This window comes from Mauremys reevesii, linkage group 9 (genome assembly GCF_016161935.1).
Source record: "Mauremys reevesii isolate NIE-2019 linkage group 9, ASM1616193v1, whole genome shotgun sequence".
Lineage (NCBI taxonomy): Eukaryota > Metazoa > Chordata > Testudines > Geoemydidae > Mauremys > Mauremys reevesii.
The window spans coordinates 16,705,949-16,729,891 of record NC_052631.1 but is presented as its reverse complement, the minus strand read 5'-3'; the positions used below and the strand labels follow the sequence as shown (position 1 = coordinate 16,729,891).

Genomic DNA, 23,943 nt, shown 5'->3' with positions numbered 1-23,943 from the left:
TGATTTACACTGGTGTAAGGAAGGGCAGAATCTGGCTCACAAAGTGCAAGGAGATTATTTTTCACAATACACCATAGGATTAATAAAGTAATATTCAAGAGACAAAATATTTTTCACTGAAGTTTCCTCTAAAGTCTATGGTGCGATTGGTCTGATTTTGATGCTTTTGTTACAAAAAAAAAACGTACGCTTGTTTCTTGAAATGATTATTCATGTTCTGGTTAGCTCAGGGTTTTTGTTTTTGTTTTTGTTTTTCCCTTTGCCTCGTAGCCTGCCCTCTCATTTCATGCTCAGACTCCTAATGCACACTACAAATTGCAATGTACAGGGTACCACTGCCAATTTGCCAAATGTCTTTCATCAAACATGGTGCAAAAAATCACAGAGGGAAGTCAAGATACATTTACTTGTCAGGCAACGAATGTGAAAGCATTGAGAGGCAGTAGGGGCTGTAAGCTCTGGGGTTTGATTCATAATCACTCAGCTGCTAAAACATTCTCCATAGATGCAAGTGGACAGCACATTTGTCAATATGAAGGATTTTGACATGTACTGATCACAGGGCTGAGATATGTAATGATGCTGCTTCTGGGATAGGAGGTAATTCTGTCTCAGCAGAGCAATGTCATTATCAACCCATACAGCTCAACATCACCATATATTTATTTTTATAGCTCTTCATATTCTTCTTTTCTCAGAATTGATTCTTAAAGCATTTATGATTGTATTTCCACTGCCTTTAATTCCTTCTAATTGTTCCTGGCAAGTAACCATTCTGTTATTTTACTATTGCAGAGAATAGCTGGCTTCAATGAAAAATGACCTTTGGCCTTCAGGCTGATTAGCACTGACAAGACAGTGCATGGGTTATGATAGTACATATTTATGGTGAAGAATAATAAGTGCATTGAGGAGGATAATAAATGTTTTATTTATGTATATATAATACTCAAGTCAGTTTCATTATATAGGAGGTTTAAATCATTTTTTGATCAAATCAACATTTTTCATGTACATGGATCCCTACAGTAATATATTAAATAAACTATTTTCCTATTTACATTTAAAATGACTTAGTCATCTTAGTATCATTATTTTATTTGCGGCTTTGGAGTGTGAGTCTGCTCTGGCAGTGATGTAAATCAGAACTAAGTTCACTGATGTCAATCAGTGTGAGGTCAGAATCAGGTCCTTAGTTTCTTATTCACAGAAAGTACAAGCACTTCCAATTACTGGAAAGCAATGATAGCTCTTTAGAAACACATGCCTTGCCATGAGAACTATTATAAGTTTTTTGTTTTTTGTTTTTTTTAAAGAATGTAGTTACTTTATGTGGTTTACATTGTTAAAGAAATGCACCATCACCAAGAGGAAATATTAAGTATTTGGGGTTAGATCTTCAACTGGTGTAAATCAATATAGCGCCACTGAAGTCATTGGCTTTACACCAGTTTGTATCAGCTGAGGATATAGCTCCCAGAATCCAAACAATGCACATTTTTAAAAGGTAATAAGGAAAATATTGACTATTAAAATGGGCGGCTTTCCTTTGCTTTGCAGGCAGCCAGCCCTGAAATAAAGTAGGGGTAAAAGTGAGGGAAGGGTAAGCTATTCACTCCCTTCTTTCCTCTCGCACATACACTTTTTGCCCATTTGTATTCCCTCCACTCATCGCCAAGAACAACTGAAGCAACATAAAAGCTATCAGTGAATCCTTCCTTTCAGCATCTTAATGCTGGCTATGGTAACACTTTGCCTCTCCCCCCCCCCCAAAAAAAACAAAACAAAGACCCTGTAAGGCAGAATTGAGGATTAGAGGATATACCAGCAATGTAAGGTAAGAAAACCTTTCAGGAATGGCATAGTTATCTAAGTAGCAGCCTTTAGCAACTCAGGAGATTAGGAGATGATGTTGGATTTAAAATAAAGCGAAACACTTGAAAGCACGACAGTACTGGGAATCAGGTAGGGAGAGAACACACCATGGTCCTTGGTTCCCCAGTTGACCTCGATGAATCAGCTCCCCACTACATCTCAGGTGCTTCCTGCTCCTCTGGATTCCACACTTTGAGCCCTAATCCCCCTTCCCCAGCTTTGCTTCCCTATAGATCTTCTAAAATCCATAGGGCCTCCTGTGATCCATAGGAGATCCCAGGGAACCAGGGGCCTACTCTGGTCTGCTGTAGCTCCTGCAGCCCTATATCCCAAAAAATACCATGTCTGAATGACTTCAGATTCTCGTAACTGATCACTGGTCTCTAGACCTTTCTGCAAAAATTTGAAGTGGAAATTCTTTTTTGAGTAGTTGGGGCGCTCCTGGATAAACAAAATAAATCTCAGTCTTAACAATGGAGGGGCTGCAATGATCAGTGAAACACTGATCTGCCAGCAGGGTTACTTAGCAGCGTGACAGGCACCTACCCTGGAAGGTTAGGTAGATAGTTACTGAAACAGGATTCACTTCCCCTAGCCTGTGGTCTCAAATCCAAAATCTCTTCCCACACCAAGATGCTCCTCTTCCACAACTTACAGATAATATGATTCTTTTTCACAAGACTGCCCAGGACACTGCACTACATTATAAGTGGAACGGGTTTCTGCAGCTCTTTATGCCAAATTCTGATATCTCTCCATTCAAGTGAATATTTAGGGTTCAGTTATGTTATCAAGGTACAGCCATATCTTGGAGACAGTGAAGAACCAAGCCACCCCTGGGTGACTCTGGGAGGAATTGTGTCACAAGGAAGCACAATTGCTTCTGGTACTCCCAGGTTCAAAGAGGGAGCATGTCTATCACACCACCTCTCTGGACAATAGAGTATGCTTCCCCGTTTGTACTGGAGGGGAAGCCCTGTGAAGCCAATGAACATCTTTCCAATTACTTTAATGGGCTCTGGATCAGGCCCCTGGGAATGTTCACTGACCAGTATGAAGCACAGAGCATGGTCCCACACTCTCCACCTCTTTTGGGGTAGCTTGCACCCCAGTTCAGGCTAAAAGAGAGCACTCCTTGTATTGAGGGAACACTGGCCACTGCATGGTGGTGCAGTTGTCAGGGGAGGAAAAGCATAATTAGACTCTTAATGTAGAATTAGTGTAATTTATACATCTACAGAGCAAGTTAGCTGAGGAGGTAAGAGAGTGAGAAGATTGCATTACATATTTTACATAAAGTTATTGCCTTATGGACAAGTAATGTCTGCTGCTAATCCGAGATCAGTGAATGGCAGTATTTTATAAAGAACTGTAATTTTTTGATTTACATATATGAGAGTTGTTGATTCTATCTGAGTCCAGATGTCTGGAAAAGGAAGTAGCTTTACCCCCACCTCCCTCCTGTCCCTAAGAGGCTATTAACCGCATACTGACGCAAATCAATATGTAGTCACAATTCCCTAGCGCTGACCCAAAAAGGCAGACATTACCATAATTGGGAAAAAAAGTATTTATAAACATTTCAACAGGCTAGATATCATCAAAAAGGGGCTCAGACATTTGTCTTAAGATTTATTTGCAGCAACAGAAAATCAGTGACATACATAAAGGAGGGTTTATTTAAAAAACATTTTTTAAAGGATAACCTGATAGTATGAAATGATCTAGAAACTAGTGTCAATGAAGTGCATGACCTAATGTTTTACAAATTAGAATCCTTAATGCTATTATCATAAAAACAACTGACTTTATGGCCATAACTCATGGGAAAGGATTGTACAAATGTTTGTTTTCTATTTTTATTCATCTCATTTAAAGGAATATCAAAATCCTGCTTTAAAGGTCAGAAGTTCTACCTCCCTACCCCAAACTATAATGATTTCTTTAAAAGCATGACTTTTGGTCAATTTGTTGTACTGCAATCCCATACTTCACCACATCACATTCATGTTCATGACCAAGAGACTGAATGACTAAATTTTGTGAAGTATCTAGTCAAGAGCAAAATCTGATCTCAGGTATACCAGTGTAAATCCAGAGTCTCCACTGACACTGATGGAGCTGATCTAGATTTAAACTGGTGTAACAGAGAGCAGATCTTGGCCTATAATAAACACAACAAATGAAAAAGCATGAATAATTCATCCCAAAATGCATTTCTTATTTAAATGGACAACTATTTTAATTATTTATCATAATTCTTCACAATGTTATTGCAAATGAAGTCCTAATTGAATTACAAGATGTCTTTATAGCATACTGCTTCTAAACTTTAGTAAGAGGTGGGGACAGAGTGCCAGGTTTTGGGATGGATTATAAAGTGTGCCTATTGAATATATAGTGATCCATTCAAAATAGAGTGTTTCCAATTGATCCGGACTATTCGTGCCACAGAGTGAAAAATAACCTTAAATAAACTTAAAATAGATAAGCCAGGATGCCATGAATTGAGATATACAGATTCAAGTGACATATTCAAACTCTTCAAATTGGAGACAAAACCATCCATAAATCAGCACCTTCCTCCAATCAGTTTAACAATATGCTTTCAATACATATTGTATTGCAGCTGTTCAACCATCATCATGGCCAGAGGACAAAAAAAGGAAAATAGTTCAATGACATAAATTTGGGGACAGAGCCAACATTAGGGAGAGAGGGTGGAAGAGAAAGAATGTACTGAGATTTTTTCTGTTACATAATTACCACAATACAGAGCTGTTATTTTAAAAGCATAGTGGATCCAGAGTGCATCATACAAGTCACTTAATCCTCCCAACACCTTTAGATGACACCATTTTGAATTCACTCCTCTGAGCGAAAAAATGTCTGGGGCCATCTATGATGATGTCAAAGCTGTTCTGTCTATTTCTGTTTTACACCTATGTATTGCCTGTGGCCAGTATAGGATTTCAAAAGGGAAAACATTTTACAACTTCCACTTAAATTGATTCTTCCATGCCAAATTATCACGGGTGAAATTCATCCCTTTGAATGGAGCCAGCACACAGCACCTGAGTCTCTCCAGTCCCAATCAATTCCTCAAAACACGGTTCCAGTTCAAAAATAGGGTGTAAGTGATGCATAGGCCATGTGCTGGCCCTCTGCATAGGGACTAAATTCCATCCACTGAGCGCAGCATTGTCAGCTCATTTCTATCACTAATAATATTTCATATGTAGAACCTGATCCAATGCCCATTGACATCAGTCTCCGCTTTGAATGGGAATTAGATCAGGCCCTGAAATAGCATCTTACATCTGAGGACTTTATGAAGCTGAGTAAGTATCATTATCATTATTTGCATTTTACAGATGGGAAATAGAGGGTTTAAAAGCCAGATTTACAGAAAGTCAGACTACGGTCCTCAAGTATTTTTGTACGCTTAACTGTGGTACTTGGGTTGTAAATGAGCATTTGGGTATCTAAATATTCATTTGCATGTGCAAATGCCACCCCCCCTGTTTTTTCTTTGACACTCCTGAAGTCATTCTGTACACAAAAGTAGGCATGAAAAAATGTGTCCAGATCTCAGGCCACATTTTATGAAAATCTGGCCTTAGTCTTGAGACACTATCTCAAGTCACAGAGAATGAGCAGAACAGAACATTGGTTTCCTGACTCTGATTCTCCTATTCTAGCCCCTAAGCCATAATGTCAGGAGAATTCTGGGATTAGCAGTTATTGCTTAATTGCAGCTGCTGCAGGGACAGCAAAGTAAGAACAAAACACTGTATTATTTGGGGGATTATAAAAGTAGTTAAAAGAGCTATTTGGATTTCCACACCAATTTGGAACTGGATTTAAATATGAGATTAAAGGGAATAAAAGCTTACTCTCAATTTTACCCCATTGATGCTCCTGTTCTCATTAATGGGAGTTGTATGTGCCTACATGAAGGAAGAATTGGACCCAAAGGCCCCAAATCAATATGTGTTGTATCTGTAATGTAAGGGCTGAATTGGTACTTTAAAGTCTAGAATCCAGAGGATTTTGATCATCAGATTGTAACACCTGTAATGGAGGTAAAATTTGAGGCCTAAACTTTCAGCATAACCTGGAGGCAAATAGCTTGTAGTAGCCTCACTAAAATACAACCAAATGCCACATGGTGAAGTCCTTACCTAGGCAAAACTCCCATTGCCTTCAATAAGAATAGACTGCAGGATTACGTAGGAAGAAGGCCAATGTGACATGGCAAGATATTATCCACTACAGCTATGACATTCAGTAGGAAAGCACATGGCGTACTCCATAACTATGCAGAGGGTTATCTTTCATGTTATGCTTTTCTTATGCAATTTATTTTACAATGTTTAAATCAAAAATATAAGCAAATAACTTACCCAAGTTCTTTGATCAGGCAATTGGAACTGGGAGCAAAATTGAAACAAAAACAACACATTATTCCTGCATTGGAACCCTTATTGCAATCAATCTATTGTGAAGTTAGCTAAGGTTTCACAGTGAGTGGATTGTTTGCTTTTGGGCACACTCTACCTAAATGCAATCTTTGAAGTGGCAATTTATTGCAAAATATGACCAACTGACCTATTCTTGTACAGATTTAGGGCCCTAGGCTTTAAGGGGAATTTTTTCTGAGCAGGGACTGTGTAACAACTATAGGAATTGTAGTTTAATATTTCTCTCTCTCCCCTAGTCTAAAAATCTATTTTAGAAGCCTAGCCCATAGCTCTCAGAGCATCTGATTACAAGGATGCAAATTAACCTCTTGCTTAAGCAAATGAAAAACTCCAGGCAATAAATGTCGCTATAAAAGTAAGAATTTGTAGAAGAACTGAAAAATTTGAATTTATTTCACAAATGTTTTTTACAGAGATAATTTTACCCTACCATTAGAAAGTGAAAATACATGGTGGAAGCTGCAATTATATTAATAACCTAGGGACAATAGGTATACTCTCAAAAAAAGTTTATTTGCTAATTTGCCTCTCTGGTACTAAATATTGGGTCAAATTCTACGTTGGGATGTAGGGAGTGGTTTCCACTGAAGTTGATAAGAGGGCAGACTTTAGCCCTTTATGATCTGACAGGTTGTCCAATAGCATTTTTATTTTCATTTGCTATGTTTAAAAATGCACATTACACACCAGACTTCATGTCACACCATCTCTTACAAGTTAAGCAGTCATCCCTAGCACCCAGATAAATGACGACAATGAAGACCAGCTGTTCCCACAAATTCTTTCTATTGCACAATCAGAGCCTGTATGATAATGTGTGAATTGCTATAAATGTACATCATTTATCTCACTGTATATTTTGAATGAATACTCTGTAACAGAGTACAGCTAAAGAAATTAATAAAAATTAATATGGCATCATCAGATATAACCCAGGAACACTATTTAAAAAATGATACGGTCATTATAGATCATCCCTCATACATGGTACAAGGGGACACTTCTTAGGCAGGGTAATACTTTACACGGCTGGATAATGATTCTCACTCAGGCCAAAGGGCAAACGAAGTACAGACAAATGGCATCCTCACACTAGGTTGAGATCTATGGGGACAAGCGAGCTTCACTAGCCCATGGACCCTTTGGTTCTCTCAGAGCAAGGCAACCCATGCTGCCATTGATTTGTCTCACACCAACTGCCATCCCACACCCTCTCTGAAATATGGAAAAGCCACAATTATTCCACATTTTATATAGTGCCATACCTGTGCATTAGAGGCATTAATAAAGACACAATTCCTGCCCCAAAGAGTTTATAATCTACTTCAGAAAACCTCAGAACAAGAAGCTGGCCAAAGAAGGGGACAGGAAAAGAAGAGACAAGGTGTAAAAATAAAGAGAAATATATTATATGTAGAGAACAATCATATAGGACCGGACCATTTTAAAGAGAGGCTGTGGGGTGGGAATGACTTGCCTAACTCAGCCATAATTTATGATGCTCTAAATGACAACTCCTCCCCTAGCCATGCAGCATTGACCTCCCACACCGCAGCCACAGAAGGGCAACAAGAGGTTGTATGGTGGGAGGAGATACAATATGTTTGCCTTTTGTCACTCTGTACTTCCTCTCAGTTTTTCATGGGTTTTCTGAGGTTTTGCTCCTCTTCTTACCAGACAGTGGAGAAGAGCGCTTACCCCAATATCATTAAAATGTTTGGAAATCCCAGGCTGAGTTCTCTGCTAGTGTAAATGGGTGTGGCTCCATTGACTTCAAAAAGCTTCCCTCATTTATACCAGCAGGGAAATTTGCAAGTTCTCTGTGAAGAAAACACTAAGGGTGAAATCCTGACCCCTGTTAAGTTAATAACAAAACTCTCATTGACCTCAGTGAGCCAAGAGTTCACCCTAGATGCCTATCACATCCTCTCTTGAAAGCCTATCTCTTGTATGCCTTTAACTCCCTCCTCCATCTTCTCTCCTCGTGTTATTTATTTAGATTTCTGCTGCACTATATAAAAGCGTGTCCAATCCAAACCCTGGGCACCTCTGACAAGCCCTGAAGAATACATTCATACATAAACAGACTCCATCATTTACCCACAGATCACAGTACCCCAGCAGCAACATAAATATACCAAAATGTGATAAACTCCTCCAGCAAAACCACCTCCCCATTTCAATCGAGCTACACAGATTTATTCCAGCTGAGGACCTGACCATCACTGAATTTCTACCAGGCAGTGCATCACCTGAAATGTTCTCTCTGTAAATGTATTATAGCTGTGTGTAAGGCTCCTTAACTACTCTGGTTTTTTTTTAAAACAGACCTAGAAAATGTATGCCTACTTTGTCTTTGCAATATCACAAAGTCTCCCATCCTGCAGCCCAAACCTGTTTTCATTCACTTACTCGTGCTAAAGGCTAAGGAGGAGGAGAAGAGATAGCAAAAGCCCTTTGTTAAAACATTCTGAATTGAGATTACTGGCTAGATTCTGCTCTCACTCACAGCACTAGAAATCCAGAGGGAAAGCTCAGTGGAGTTAACTGGGGTTTACACCACTGTGGCTGAGAGTAGGGTTAGGTCCTTTCTGTGTATTGATTGTTAGTATCACCTGCTATGAAATGGAAATTGGAAGCACTTCCATAAAGAGACTGAAAAGGTTGTCTGGTTGTCTTGCAGCTTTGGTAAATATAGTACCTCAGTATATTCTGCTGAAACTCTATCAGGTACATTTTTATTGTAATACTTAGTGATTAGCATCAGCTATTCCCTTCATTTCCTATAGTGTCAATACATACGTGCTTTTCTTCCTTTTCCAGCTGTGCAAGAACATTGCTCTCATGTATCTGTTCTAAGGCATGGCAAGATCTGTTCTACACAGAAGCCAAAAAAATCCCACACTGGAGTAACTGAGCCTCACAACATGAGGTAGGTGCATATTCATTATTATCCGCATTTTACAGATGCTAAATTGAAGCAGAGAGTTTCCATAGCCTACCCAAGAGCTCAGAGGGAGTAAATATCAGAGCAAGGAGTTCCTTACTCCCCTGTCCTGTGCTCGAAGCACTAGACCAAGCTGGGGAAGTGAAGTCACCCTGTCAGACTGGCACAATACAGGATAAGCAAGTGATACAGGGTTGAAAATAATGCAGAGTTTTGACCCAGGCTATCATTAACCTTTCTGTGCCATGTACAGACCCACATGGTTGAAATAGGCCTATTGTTTTCTTGACATAGCAAATGAGCAGCAGGACATTAAGCATATGACCAAAGAACCACACAATAGCCTCATCGCACCATGTTAGCTGAATGTCTTCAGGCATGGAAAGGGGATGTATTGCAAGCACATATTATTTCCAGTTATTCTACAAAGTTACTGAAACCATGCAGTTGCTCTGTGGTCAACTGGAATAGGAGTGTTTGTACTGTGTCCTTTCTGGGCGTCTTTATATATGTATATAGAAAGAGCCTGGTCTTTATAAAGGCTTTTACTTGGGGTGCCCAGATTTGTGGGCCCCACTGTGTTTCTGCAAAAACTGGCAAGTGGAAATGTTATCACTGATATCTCCAAATATGCAGCTGTACCCACACACCCTGTGCTTAAACTTATATATGGCAACATTAGTGCCCACAATTAATTACAGGGGGAATTACTTGAGGGTGCAAAACTGAGCAGTAAAAATTGAAGCCACTTTTCAAATCAGGCCCCAAATTCCATTGTCTCTCTGGGTATTGCTTAGAGATGGGCACAATGATCCCTCCACTGCCATTGGCCACAGTGGGGAGACTGCAGAAGCACAACTTGGTAGTAGCATATCGTGTTTGATCCATTCTAATTTGGTGGGGCGGGGAGCTCTAGAACATACATGTAGCTCAGATTTGGGTCCCACTACAACCAGAACATGATGGTTTAGCTGCAAAACATCACAAAGAACATGCTAATGTTTTTCCACCACGACATTGGAAAAATTGTGCGTTTTAGGAAATCCGAAAATAACTCAGACCGCATTCTTTTCTCTGCACCTGCTTTGAAGCATCAACAGGATTTGTTTACAATATTGAAATTCCAAAAATACTTACTTGCGGATGAAACAAGAATCCTGGGGAAGGTCTCAAGTACTTTTCCTTTAACGCTTCAAGTGGGTCAGTTAACTTTCTTTTCTCTACTCTGTAAATGTTAAAATTGATTTGCTTGTGATGATTCAGTCTTAGGCATTAATAACTATTCAGCTACTTATGTTTAAAATAGTCAACATCAAGTAATTGGTTTCTTGGTGATAATGGTAAAAGATAAGGAGGTACAGTCATCTCTTGATTTGTGCATGCAACTATCAGTAGCACTAATGAGAGTCGTGAACATCCATTAAAAAGAGATTACACCATTTACATTGGAAATAATCCCATTTCAAAAGGCCAATACTATTGATAATAGTAACTGATGACTAACTGCACTGAGCCCTGTTATCAGGAGCAGCTCTAGACATTTCGCCGCCCCAAGCACAGTGTCATGCCGTGGGGGGCGCTCTGCCGGTCACCGGTCCTGCGGCTCTGGTGGACCTCCCGCAGGCGTGCCTGCGGAGGGTCCGCTGGTCCCGTAGCTTCAGTGGAGCCGCGGGACCAGCGGACCCTCCACAGGCACGCCTGCGGGAGGTCCACCGCAGCCATGGGACCAGCGGACCCTCCGCAGGCACGCCGCCGAAGGCACCCTGCCTGCCGCCCTCCTGGTACCCCCGCGGCTTGCCGCCCCAAGCACACGCTTGGTGTGCTGTGGCCTGGAGCCGCCCCTGCCTGTTATCAAGAAATAGGGCCCATCTGCATTTTCCAAACACAAGAAAAGCTCTCATTGACGCCAGTGGGGGCTTTTCGTATTAGGCCTGCAGAAAGGGACCCTTGGGAAGCTCATCTTCCTTTGTGAAGAATTTAGGCCCTGCCCTTGCCAACCACTTCACATGGGCACAGAGATGTCCTTGCAAAGAGGAAGTGAGCAAAATCCAGGCCTAGAGAAATGTAGTGAATTTGCCACAACAGAAATGAAGGCTACATTCAACTAATTGTGTGTCTTCAAGTAGTGAAATAGGGCATCTGATAGTTTAAAATTAGTACTGGCATTTTAGTTCCTCCTGCATTTTTGATTATCAGTTTAAATGGTATCATTTATCAAGGGACTGATCCTGCATTCCTTACTCAGACATAATTTTCATTGGCTTCAATGGAAAGTCTGCCTGAGTAACAACTATGGGACTGGCCCCATGTTATGCTGGCAGCATTCCTTTACTACTCCTTCACAAATTGCATTATCATGCACTGCAGTACTGTGTAACAGTAACAATTTCCACTAATTCAGTAATGATAAATTAATATCATACAAGAAACCTGTGGCCTAATACCTATACGGCATAAATTAAACCATCTCAATAAGTAACACACTGCTAACACCCTTCCTTTCTAATGCATACCCTTTATCTTATGCCAGAGAGTGTTTTATTAAATTTTTGCCAAAAGCAAATTTTTGGAAGATAGTAATGAATTAAGATCATTTGTATTACAGGTACTTGTTATTTTTAACAATAGTCTCTTTGTGAAATAGGTTGTTTAGATTATGAACAAATAGTTTTTTATGGCTAATATTTCACTACTCCTATGTTTCCCGTAGATTAATTTAGACGTATGACTACAACTAATTAGAGATATGCAGGCAGAGTATCAAAGTGCATACAAGTGCTGACGTACACAAGACCTGTGGTGAAATCCTGGCCCCACTGAACTTAATGGCAAAATTAATGGGAGTTCAATGGATCTGAGGATTTCACCCCTGATTTCTAAGGGCTTGTCTACATGGGGAAAATGGGCTGGAATAGCTGTTCCGCAATGGCACCACATGTGGACATTCTTATTCTGCACTGAGTGTTCACATGGGGAGTTAGTGTGGAATAATTATTGTGCTTTAAACTCACACGCTAGCTTATTTTCCGGTAGCTTCCCTGTGGAGACAAGCACTAATATCTTGGCTCACTTAGGATCCAATCCTATTCCCACTAAAGTCAATGGAAAGACTCCCATTGACTTAATGAGGTGAGATCAGACCCTTAACTGCTCACACAGTTTTTTGTTTTGTTTTGCCACCAGGGACACATTCTGCCTTCACTTACACCCGCAGAGACTCACAGAAACTGGTGGGCCGATCTAGTATAAGTGACAGCAGAATTTCACCCTCAGTGCCCACATTCCTTTGATCTGTCAGCCCAGATTCAAGCCCTAGTTGCAGCTGTCTGCTACACCAAGTGGAGTGGAATGGTGCAACCAAGAGCAGAATTTGGCCCAGATAATGTTTGAAATAAATGCTATTATGGGGGTAGGGCATGGGGTGTAGCGCTTTTGAGCAAAAGGGACTTGTACTAAAAGAATTTAAAGAACGTTTTCAAATATCCAGCATTTGTGCCACCTCATTTCTGGATAAGCAAATGTATTACATTACTACATATTGTAAATGACAGTGCATGCTGAGCTAATGGATCACTTCAAGTTACACAGGAAAAGTCCTGAAAGTGTTAACTATGCTCAAGAAAGCCATATTCCATTAAAGCCTGTTACCTGTAAATGGGATCCATAAAGAATGGAGTGGGCCTGGCATGTTGCAAAGAAGCATCAGTTGCTTTCCTGGTTTCAAGGTCACCTCCTTTCTTTTCACCAAAGACATGGTTTTTCCGAGGCTCCGCTTCTTTTGTACCACTGGCTCGACTTCTGCTGCCCATGCTCAGATCTAGTGGTTGATCCTGGCTTGTCACAGACGGAGCTGCTGGTTTTGAGGTTATAGAAGTAACTGGCTTCTCCTCCTTACGTTTAGTGGTGAGGTCAAAGGGAGACTCAGCGCTTCCCTTTGGGATCTTCTTTACTTCACTTGGTGACTGAGGCTCCATTTTCAAAGGCAACGGTCTCAAGTCTCTATCAGGAAATGGGTACATTGATTGAGAGAATGCTGGAAAAAATGGGAGGGGAAACATGGAAGGGTAAGGTAAAGCTCCAACTTTTTTGTCTTGCAGCCCCACAAGTCCTGTTGAACCAAAGTATTTTTCAGCAATAGAAGCAATAGCCTTTATAGAATCATTCACAGCTCCTGACACCGCAGTTTGTTCCTCTAAAGATGGTGAGAAAATGGAATGACTGCTGTATTCTTTCTTATTATTTATTGAAGCCAAATTCTGAAGAGAGCTTACTTTGTCTTTGAACATTTTACCATTTTCTTTAAATTTCTCTTTATCACTTTCAATGTCACTTTCCAGATCAGAGCCAGAGGTGGTCTCCAGGTCACTGCCACTGGGAGTACTGACATCATCAAGATCACTACTCTCTGACTGGTCACTGATTTTTTCGTGCGGCCTCTCTTCAGAGGACCTCTCTGGTTGAAGCTCCAGTGGCTTATTTTCACCTACAGAGGGGTGCTTATTTAGTGCCTTCAAAATATCCTGTGTAGCTGGCAGTATCTGAGGATGTGTCATGAGGGGACTTTGACTTTTGTTTGTCTGGTCTGTGCTGGGTAGTCCTTTAACAGGAGAACTAGCAGGTATCAAAGGTGGCCTGTGGTACAAGCCTGAAGGAAATAGACCAGGGAAGCTAAAAGAAAATCCAGGAGCTGTTGGAAAGGTAAGACCAGCAGGATGCCTATTGGCACCAAAATAGTCAGCAAGGCCCGGATTTGCATGATTCATATTAACCATGGACGTTTTATCCATAGCTGGGGTTCCAGGAAGTGAAATGCCTTGGCCAAAAAATCCTCCTGCTGCAAAATGATTCTTGCCCTCACAAAATCTCCTGTGTTTATTTAAGGAAGATGTAGTGCTGAACATTTGTCCACAGTCTTTGCACTTGATTTGGGTTCTGCAATCAGCATGCATGCGCTTATGACGACAAAGGTTTGAAAACTGAGTATAGGATTTATGGCAGACCTCACCTGTGTGTAAACAACAACAACAACAACAAATCTCAGGCTTTATGATAATTCCCCCTTTCCCCACCCGAATTTAGCAAAGAAAACAATTTGTTACCCCCAACATGTCAATTAGGAAGCCATAGGGAGAAGTCTGTGAGCTTCATCTGGGTGCACAAAACAAATGAAAACTCATTTTACTCTTTCCAAAGCAAGGCATCCAATTAGACAAATGTCTTGAGACAGCATAAAGAACCCACCCAACAAAAAATAAAAATAAAAATCCCTAAAATACAAATATTTCCTTTTCACTTTTCACAATTCTTGGGTTGCTTACAATGTTTTAAATTCATGATCATTATTATTATTTATACTCAGTAGCACTCAGAGCGCCTGATCAGAATCAGGACCCCAATGAGCATGGCACAAACTAAGGCCCTGATCCTGGAGACACCTACACATCTGAATAGCTTTATCCATATGAGTACCTCCACTGATGGCACTGCGATTATTAAAATGCTTAAAGTTATTCACAGGCATAAGCATTTGCAAGATCAGAGCCACAAAAGTAGACATAGTCCCTGCCCCAAAGAGCTTACAATCTAAAAAGACAAACAAGATATATGAAGGATGGGGGAGAGGGAGACAATCAGATATATACAAGCACATATAACTATTAATAAACCCAACGTTTTGCATTTACAAATGAGATGCTAATTACATGAAAGCCTTGGCATTCCAGGCTGTGGTTTCCAGAGCAATCACCATCTGGTGCCTGGGCACATATGTAACATTCTCTATTTTCACATACAGTGTTAGAAGAATGCATATGGTCAATGTGATAGAGTTACAGTTGCTTTGGAAGCCATAACGCTTAATTTCATGTCTCATGTAATTATAATCTTGGCCTTAATGTTTCATAATGTAATTTGCTTGTTTGTCTCTTTCATGTGAAAAAACATACCCTATTTCAACAACTATTTCCTCAAATAATGCAGCTGTATTTATTTGAATGTCTGATGCTCAAAACAACTCAATGGATTTCCTCAAACTCCTTTGGGACAAGAACAATGTCAGCTCAAAAAAGGGACATCTAGAGAAAGCCTTAAACCTTGGAGATTAGGGGTTGCAATTTTGATCTGACCGGTATGATCTACACTACAACATTTCCCATGTCTGAATACAGTTATCAACAATCACAATCAGTGACAGGAAGAGGAGGGTGGTGTAGTGGCCAATGTAGAGTGGGACATGATAAATTTTCGTAGTGTAGACCAGATCACTGAGGTGAACGGGATTTTGTGCTGTTAGCAGGTAACTGTCATATAATCACAACTACCGGGTCACTACTGCAAAGATGTAATTTCCTACTTTGTGAAACCTTGTTTTCATGTCATCTTGAAAGAGCACAATTACTTTGATTTTTCTCTCTTTTAGGAACTTTACTGAGCAAGGCATTTGGGTAGAAAACAGTGAATAGAAGCAAAAGGTTTAGCAATTTAAAATTCCCTGTTAGAGAATAAGATCTAGACTTCAATCCTCCATACACACAAACATGAACAACTTCATGCATGTGAGTGTTCCCATTGAACTCAATGGAACTACTCATGTATGTAATGTTACGCAAGTAATTTGCAGAATCAGGGCCCTAGTTTGTCCTCAATAAGAGGCTTTTCCTTGCAATTTGGAATTCTCAGTAGAACAGGAAAGATCGATAAGGGAACTTCAATAAGCTTCATTGAGGCCTACAGAAATCTGACCAGAAACCTTGTTTGAAAGGAGAAAGTCTGGGTTGTCACTCATTTGGAAGGTTGCTGTGGTTTGACTTATAGATATTTTAGATTTTGTTTGTGTGTACAAAGCTTATGTCCCTTTTTTACTGTACTTTCACACAGCATCAGGAAGTTTCCAGAGTTGTGCCATGCAATGTGTTGTATTTGACACTTTCCTGGATAAACAGAATGTAATGCTAAAGCTGCTGAAACACATGTTCCATCAATAAGCTTCGTGTGTCAACACTTCATAGTATTCTGCTTCTATCAGTAAATGTTCTAATTTGTTCAAAAACAAAATTAAGCAATGTTATACTGCTGTGATAAAATTCTTTTCTTTTTTCCCTTCAGGGAAAAAGCATGTGGCTACACTTTGACTTAATATGCGCTATATCTTAAGCTCTCATCTTTCACACATCAAAGCCACACAACAATTCACATTGTGTATTCCGAGCCCTTTTTAACAATCATTTTCATGCTTTGAGACAGGCTGACATAATTTACAATGGCTCTATTTTAAGCTGGTAAAGGAAACTGAATTGAATGTATCTCATCCTGCAGAGTTGGTTCCCATGAACTATAATCACGTCTTCTAACTTCCACTCACACCAATGCCTGAGCTAACCTTCCTGCGCTTCTAAACCCCTGCCCTTGAGAAACTTGACCACTTGTTGTCATGTCTTAACTGTTTACCTCTTTAGTGGGCTCTTCACATCACAGCAATAATACTTCCATTGTCTAAGGGCCTGATCCTGTCAGACAAGTTTTCCTATTCATGCCTCATTGCTATCATTGGCATGGCTCAAATGGGAAAAGGTTGCAGGATTAGGCCCAAACACAGGAAGTGTGCAATGCTATAATTCAGGAAGAATGCCTGTTACGGTATATCAGTTGGTGTTCCTGTAAGATAGCTTCATTCACAAAGAAGATTATAGATTTAAAAAAAAGCATAAAGTTTTCCTACCATGCATATTAGAATGCCTGGTTTTCTCTTGCTACATTTCCCCCCCTAATTCGGGAACCAGATCCTAGTTAATTAAGGATTGTAGGACCAGCCATTTATTTGTTCTGATATAACACATTAAATTGACATTTATTTGTTATGCCTCATATAGTCAACATATAGGGCCCAATCCTGCTTCCACTGAAGTCAGTGCCAAAGCTTTCATTGATCTTCCCAGTGCAGAATCAGGCCCACAAAGCAAAGTTTAGGGCTAGCTTATGCAACTCGTGGGACCAATCAGATAAGCCAAAGTAAATTGGCTACAATTGTGTAAATAAATGCCAACAGTGAGAGTAGCCCAGTCTAGCCCTTGGATACCATGAGTCAAATCCTTATCTACTGTAAATCAGTGTAGCTTCCCTAAAGGCAATGGATCTACACCATTTTACACTAGCAGAGGATCTGACCACATATATTTCATTCCAAAAAATATATTTATACTACTGAGTACTTTTAAAAGACCTATATGTACTGTTTTAAGACTATATATTGCTAAATAATTATTCTCCATGAGTAAACTCAAAATTGAAGGGAACTGAAAAACATTGTATTTCCATGGAAAAGCAAAAAAAAATAATCTTCCTACAAGTTATTGGTATCCTTGCAAACTATTAGAATGTGTGCAATTTAACCTTTAAAAGGCCTAACATGACTTTATACTTCTCTTTAAAACAAACAAAAAAAATATTACTGAAATCATGCAAATACCAGCAGTTAAAATATGCAGATGTATATTATTATAACTCCATCCATGTAAGTAAGAGCCATGACAAAGGACTTGCCTTTGGGACTGTAAAACATAGTCTATATAAAAAGGTCTCCTGTGTGCAAGATTCCTCTTGTATTCAAAATATTGAAGGGAGAAATAGGAAATATTTTCATAGGTAATCTGCTGATTTATATGGGCTTTAAAAAGTAGCTATGTTTGGCAATCAAACTTTGACCAAACCCTGTAATCCTCACTCACCAACGTAGTCTTACTTATGTGGCTAGTCTTACTGAAGTCTGTGTATTACCTGATGCTGTTGAATTTTACACAGAGCACGCCATTGATTTTATTGGGGAATCTGCACATGAATCAATTGCACAGTATGATCCAATGGGATTACTCACACGAGCAAGACCTATTCCGATGAGTTAAGGTTACATGATCTAGCCCTTTGCTTTCTGCACAACTTTTATTTCCATGTAAAGTTTTGCTTAATATTTAGATGGAGGGGATTTACTGACTTAATAGCTTCCATGTATTAAGGCTATAGAAGCTGGGTTTGACTTCTCCAGTTAGTCTTATGGTATGCTTGGTGTTCTATAGCCTTACCTTTACTCTAAGCAACTAACATATAGCGACTGCTTCCTTCCTTGCAAGTTTTATCACTGGGTAGACCCCCAGCCCTGACACAAACCACAACCCTCCCACCCCACCCCTGGAGGTATATGAATTCATTTGATGTGTAAGTGTACTCTGTCCTGCAATTTTCTTAGAACCAAGAAATTACCTAGCAGTTAAGTTTGCATATTTTCTGCTTATTAAACAAATTACTGTAAGTACTATTTTGAATACGTTCAGCCTATTATGGCATGTGGTTTCTATTTGGAGATTTTGTGAAGGCAGTGAGTAATTATCTTACTGTTGGTGAGTTTTCACTCAGGCTTGGGCGGTGTACTGTAATAAGAGACAGTTGCCATAAACAGACTGGTAGGGCAAATCATGGTGTGTGGCCTTGTGCTGGGAAACAGATATCTACTTTAAGTGACCTGACCCCCCCAACCCCTCAACACTCAGAAACATCTACCCCAACAAGTGAGCTCTACATTCTTTTGTTCTGTAATTTCAGAGCTATTATTCATAATTGTTCTATAGTTTTCTGTCCATCACACTTTGCATTTGAAGAATAACAGTTGCTGTTTTGATTCACCAGAGATCCCTGAAAACATTAATGGAAAGCATTTTACACATGGTTTCATTTGAAAAGAAGCATAGTTCTATTCGGAGCATTTGATTCAAAAGCAACTGTAACTCTAGTGCTTGACTAGTCCTCCATGGCAGGAAGCCATTGTTTTCTAATTATTTAATTTTCACTAATACAGTATTAATTTGAAAAAACCCTCTGTGATCCTGGGTGGGGGAAAATAATTAAACTGCTGTAATTGCATCTCGTTAATTAGATATTTGCTAGCTCAAATAAGTCCAAACATAAATAAATATGAACTCGTCCACTGGCAGATCTACAGCGCTTACAAGAACGTTTCTTTTAAGTTATTATTACTCATGCTGATGTAGTATCAAGACCCAAAGCACATGTCATAGAACCATTAAACTACTCCCTAGGTGAACATATGCTGGGTGTTCCAATATACTGAAGAAGTTAATACCAGAACTGTTGAAAGCTGATCGCTGGTGGCTCAAACTCCAGAGCACAAGTCCCCGTAGACTAGTATGAAATTGCAGGTTTTCCCCCTCTCCCCATTAAACTAGCTTCCAGTCACTTGACCTTACACCTTTGCACTCTATTTATCTGGATGCTACAGATCTGCAATGTAATTTAGCCTTCTTTAGCATGTTTTAGATTGGTCCTAGTTTGAAGCAGTCACTTTGACAAGATGGAATGAAGCCACAATCAGTTTGGAAGAAGCACCAGGAAAGAGTTTTTGGCAAACTAGTGCTGAAAACAGGGAGATGGTAGTGAATTAGGGCATTGAGTATATAGGGGTGAGGATTTTTAATTGGCTTTGAGTGGCATTTGAGGAGAATGAGTTGGGATTCAATGGCCAAAGGAGAAATATTTCTCTTTTATCACCATATGGGAGAGAGTCTCTTGAAGCAGTATCAAGTACCCTGAGTCCCGACGCTGCAGCAGGATCTGCACTGAAACCAATGCAGTCAGTGAGACTGTGTGGGTGCAAGAATCTTCACTACCATGTCCAGATGCAGGAATTAGGTCCATAGAGCAAGTACGTGTTTTAAAAAGCTTGAGTGCCAGGACAACTGTTTGTCAAGGTCTATCAGCTTCCAGTTAATACTTAAGACTGGAATTTGCAAAGGAGCCTAAGGGAGTTAGGCACCCATCTCCTATTCAGATTCTATTGCCCTTACTATCACAAGCAAATCCCAGCCTAATGGTGTGAACTAATCTTGTAGGGAGCCCTCATGAGCATTTCCAAAGCAATGCAGATTTTCAGCATCAGATACCTTTGCCTGTCCCATAACCCACTGAGGCTTTTCATTATTGGCTAATTATATTGCTGCTGTCAAACCCTTCCCTGAACTGCTCTTGGTGTCCAGGGGGGAGTGGGTGGGAGAGGAGAGATTCCTGGGGAAACAGGGGCACTACAGTGTATAGTGTCTGTTTGGAAAGGAATAATATATAAAAACAACTCTACGTATTGGACTCTGAACTCATTCAGTAAATCAGGGCTTAAACCTACTCCCAATGGGAGTTTCAACAGAAGCAGGACTGGGCTGCCTATTTCCTGATTATGCTGCTTTTTTTGAGACGAGACAGACATTGAAGTTTAGACGTTTAGTTGAAGACTTACATATGAAGGGCTTGACACTGCTGTGGATGTGCTTGTGCTGTTTAAGGCCTGAAGAAGTAGCAAACGTTTTGCCACACTCTGGACAAGCGTGAGCACGAGCCCCAACATGCTGGGAACGAATGTGCCTCTGAAGGTTGCTGGGGTCCGTGAAAACCTGCTAGGAAATGAATACTGATTAATCAAGCAACTTAACTGCAGCAAGGGAGCCAGCAATCACACACGACTCCGACAAGACCAGAATTGTGGTTTTGTTTTTTAAAGGCTAGAAAATGAAACAAAAACCACCTAATATTGGCTGGTTAGTATGACCAGATCTTGCTGCCTTGAAGTTTTGACATTGGCTTCAACTGGAGCAGAATTGAGCCCTAGGTTTTACAGGACTAGCTGATTACTCTTTGGAGCAGTGACTTAGGCAGGGTCTTTGTATAGTGCTTGCCAAAAAGAGGCTGTGACTTGGTCATAGTTTCTAGGCACTACTGCAATATAAATGCTTTATAACAATAAGGAATGACTTGCATCAAGGAAATCCTGACCCGCAACCTAGTATCAAGGATGCACGTTCAGCGTCTAGCTTTGTCTCACTACAAAATAAAAAACATGTTGGAGCAAGTTTTGCTTCACTGAACTTAAGCAGACAAACTCCCATGGACTTCAGGGAAGCAGGAGCCGATAACAGGCTCCATAGTGTTATGTAGGATTAATAAAATTATGTATCCAGGAAATGCAAAAAGGAAAAGCTATCCACCCACACAGAAAACTAAAAACAAAACCTGTGGAATCATAGGGGGGAAATAATTCCTTGCTGGTGTGGTATAAAGAGAGCTGACTACAACTATGAACAGTTCCACATAATGGGCCCGAGTCTCAGCTTGTGTAAATAGACATTGCTCCATTGGAGACAATAGCTGGGGACCTGGCCCATCATTTCTTCTTATTATTTATCTTGCAGTAGTGTCCTGAAGCCTCAATCAGCATTGGGCTCGCTGTGCTAGGTGCTGTACAAACACATAGGAAGACATGGTCCCTATCCCAGAAAGCTTAAACCAGTTAAAATAATACAAACTAAAGATAGCACAGAAAATAAAGGACTAGATTGTGGCCATATGATCGGTGCTGATCAGAGGGCAGCATGTTGTAGCACTGGCCCTGGAGCAGTTTGGAAGGGGGACTGTGACTTACAGAGCTACAATCATCCTCCTGGCTCCCCGATACCCTGGGGAGGGAGTAAACTGCACTGCTCACCTAAGGCACCAGTGCAGGTGAGCTTCCAAGTGGGTTGAAGGAGCAGAGCCACCTGCTCCCCACCCCATGTGTTCCCTCTCACCCCCTTTGCAAAAGGAGGAAATCTAGTAGCCCCTTGGAGGCTAATTTCCTGCCCATGCTGATACTGATCACCTGGATGGCCAGTGCAAGATAGTCAGGGGGGTGCATTACACACTCATATTACCTTACATGACTGCGCAATCTCAGTCACAATCTGGCCCAGAGAATGCGAAGGAACATGAGTCCATCCCTGCATTTCTAGCAGGAATTCCTGCTGCTTGGAGGTAGATAACTTAAATAAAATGTTACCCACTCTTTTTAATATATACTAGTTCTTTTAGCAGGCCATACTAATTTGAGGGTTCACCTTCCAAAATATATTTTGTTTCCTGAGATTGGGATCAAACTGGGGATCACCCCCATTCCCAGAAAACATGGATAGTTCTGCTAACGTGCTTGCAAGTGTAATTGTTAATAACCTTGACGTCATTAGGCTACAAAATCACTACCCGAGTAAATGGGTGCAGTACACATCCCTCTTGAAACTATTATATCTGTCTGCCAGTCCCATCCCTCACAAGGGGCTGAATGTTGCGCTCAATGGATGGAGAGTGCGCTCAACTTCCTCCATGGTCGGCCCCTGACTGAGTATTGCATTAAGTCATATTCAGGAGTTACCTTCAAAATCATAAAGGCAAGAAAATGAAAATATTTTAAATTAAAGCTTAAATGCTACAGAACCTGATGGGATAGCTAGAGAAGTACTGGTGTGACCTCCTGTTGAATATTGGCTTAATCTGCCCCCAACCCCCAGGTTTCCACACCCAAAACTTGCTTTTATATCTCATAAAACACACAATGATACACTGAGAAAAGCCAAATATCCTACAAATTCCTGTACCTTGGCACAGTTTTCACACTCATAGTGCTTTCCACTGTCATGTGACATTTGATGACGTATCAAATTGGACTTCCAGTTAAAAGCCTTGGGGCACTGATCACACTTGTACTCTCTCTCTTCAGTGTGGGACAGCATGTGCTTCTCTAGGCTGTGAAGACAACAACAGGCTTTGTGAGGTCTCAACATCACCTAAAGAGGAACCCAGTTTTATCAATGATTTGCAGCCCAGGTTAGCTATGAAAATGAAGTGGCAGGAAGAGAAATCATTTTAAATAGATCACGTAATTATAGAAACTAGAGGGGAAGGACCTAGAGGGCATTATTCTGAGAAGTGCAACTTCTTTCGAGTTTTGCTCACCATGTTTCAAAATCAGGCCCGTAACATTCTCTCATTGGAGTTCATCTCCATGCCAAAACAATACATCTTCTAGTGTTTTGGCCAGCCACATTTTTAAAAATTATTTATTTATTTATTTATTTAGGAAGTTTTAACAAGTGTACAAACCCTTGTCATGTAAATAGCAGAAACAAAACAATCATTTCAACAGTTAGCTTTTGTTTAAAGAGACATTATAAAGGAATAGAGTCATCAGATCACAACACCTATGTCGCTTCTAGTGATTTTATTAAATTGACTGAAATTTCTATACAAATCAGGCATGTCTATCAAATGTTAATATTCAAAAAAATTGGACAGGTGTGCTGAGGTGTTTACACAGGTGAATGTATATTGGGTGTTGAATAAAAGATAACTAAATATCTATTGTCCTCTGTCTATTTGGCAGGGTACATAATTTGTGTGTTAATTTTTCCATAATCACAACCTTCCATAGTTTTTGAAATATTCCTCTATGGTTGGGCTATTTCCCTTTTTCCAATAGCTGAGCAGCTGCTACCAAATGAGAAATTAATTCTTCATCTCCTCTTGTGTAACCGTTTCTACACGGAAGTGCCAGAAGGATTACTGTTGGATCATTTGGCAATAAGTGTCCAGCAATTTGTGATTATGGATTGCATCCCAGTACACTCTAATGACTGGACATGTCCACCACATATCCATAAAGTCTCCTCTTTCACCACAATTTCTCCAATTTATCCATTCGATCTCTTTCTATATCTATATATTTAGCCTGGTTGCTGTGTGGTGTCACTGAAACACTATCTTAAAGAAATTTTCTTT

At 40.2% G+C, this 23,943-nt stretch overlaps 1 protein-coding gene across 13 annotated transcripts in view; it reads right to left on the bottom strand.

Moving 5' to 3' along the window:
- The window catches only part of MECOM (MDS1 and EVI1 complex locus), a 468,461-nt gene that overhangs the window by 15,102 nt on the left and 429,416 nt on the right, over nt 1–23,943 (bottom strand). For 8 of the 13 annotated variants that reach the window (XM_039489256.1, XM_039489254.1, XM_039489255.1 and 5 more), the window contains 5 exons: nt 22,764–22,911; nt 20,600–20,756; nt 12,955–14,311; nt 10,444–10,531; nt 6,282–6,308 (listed from right to left, as the gene is read on the bottom strand). In XM_039489256.1, coding sequence (XP_039345190.1) covers nt 6,282–6,308; nt 10,444–10,531; nt 12,955–14,311; nt 20,600–20,756; nt 22,764–22,911 — 1,777 coding nt within the window. The remainder of the gene's footprint in view (nt 1–6,281; nt 6,309–10,443; nt 10,532–12,954; nt 14,312–20,599; nt 20,757–22,763; nt 22,912–23,943) is intronic. The other 5 variants (XM_039489251.1, XM_039489262.1, XM_039489252.1 and 2 more) reach the window with 5 other exon arrangements.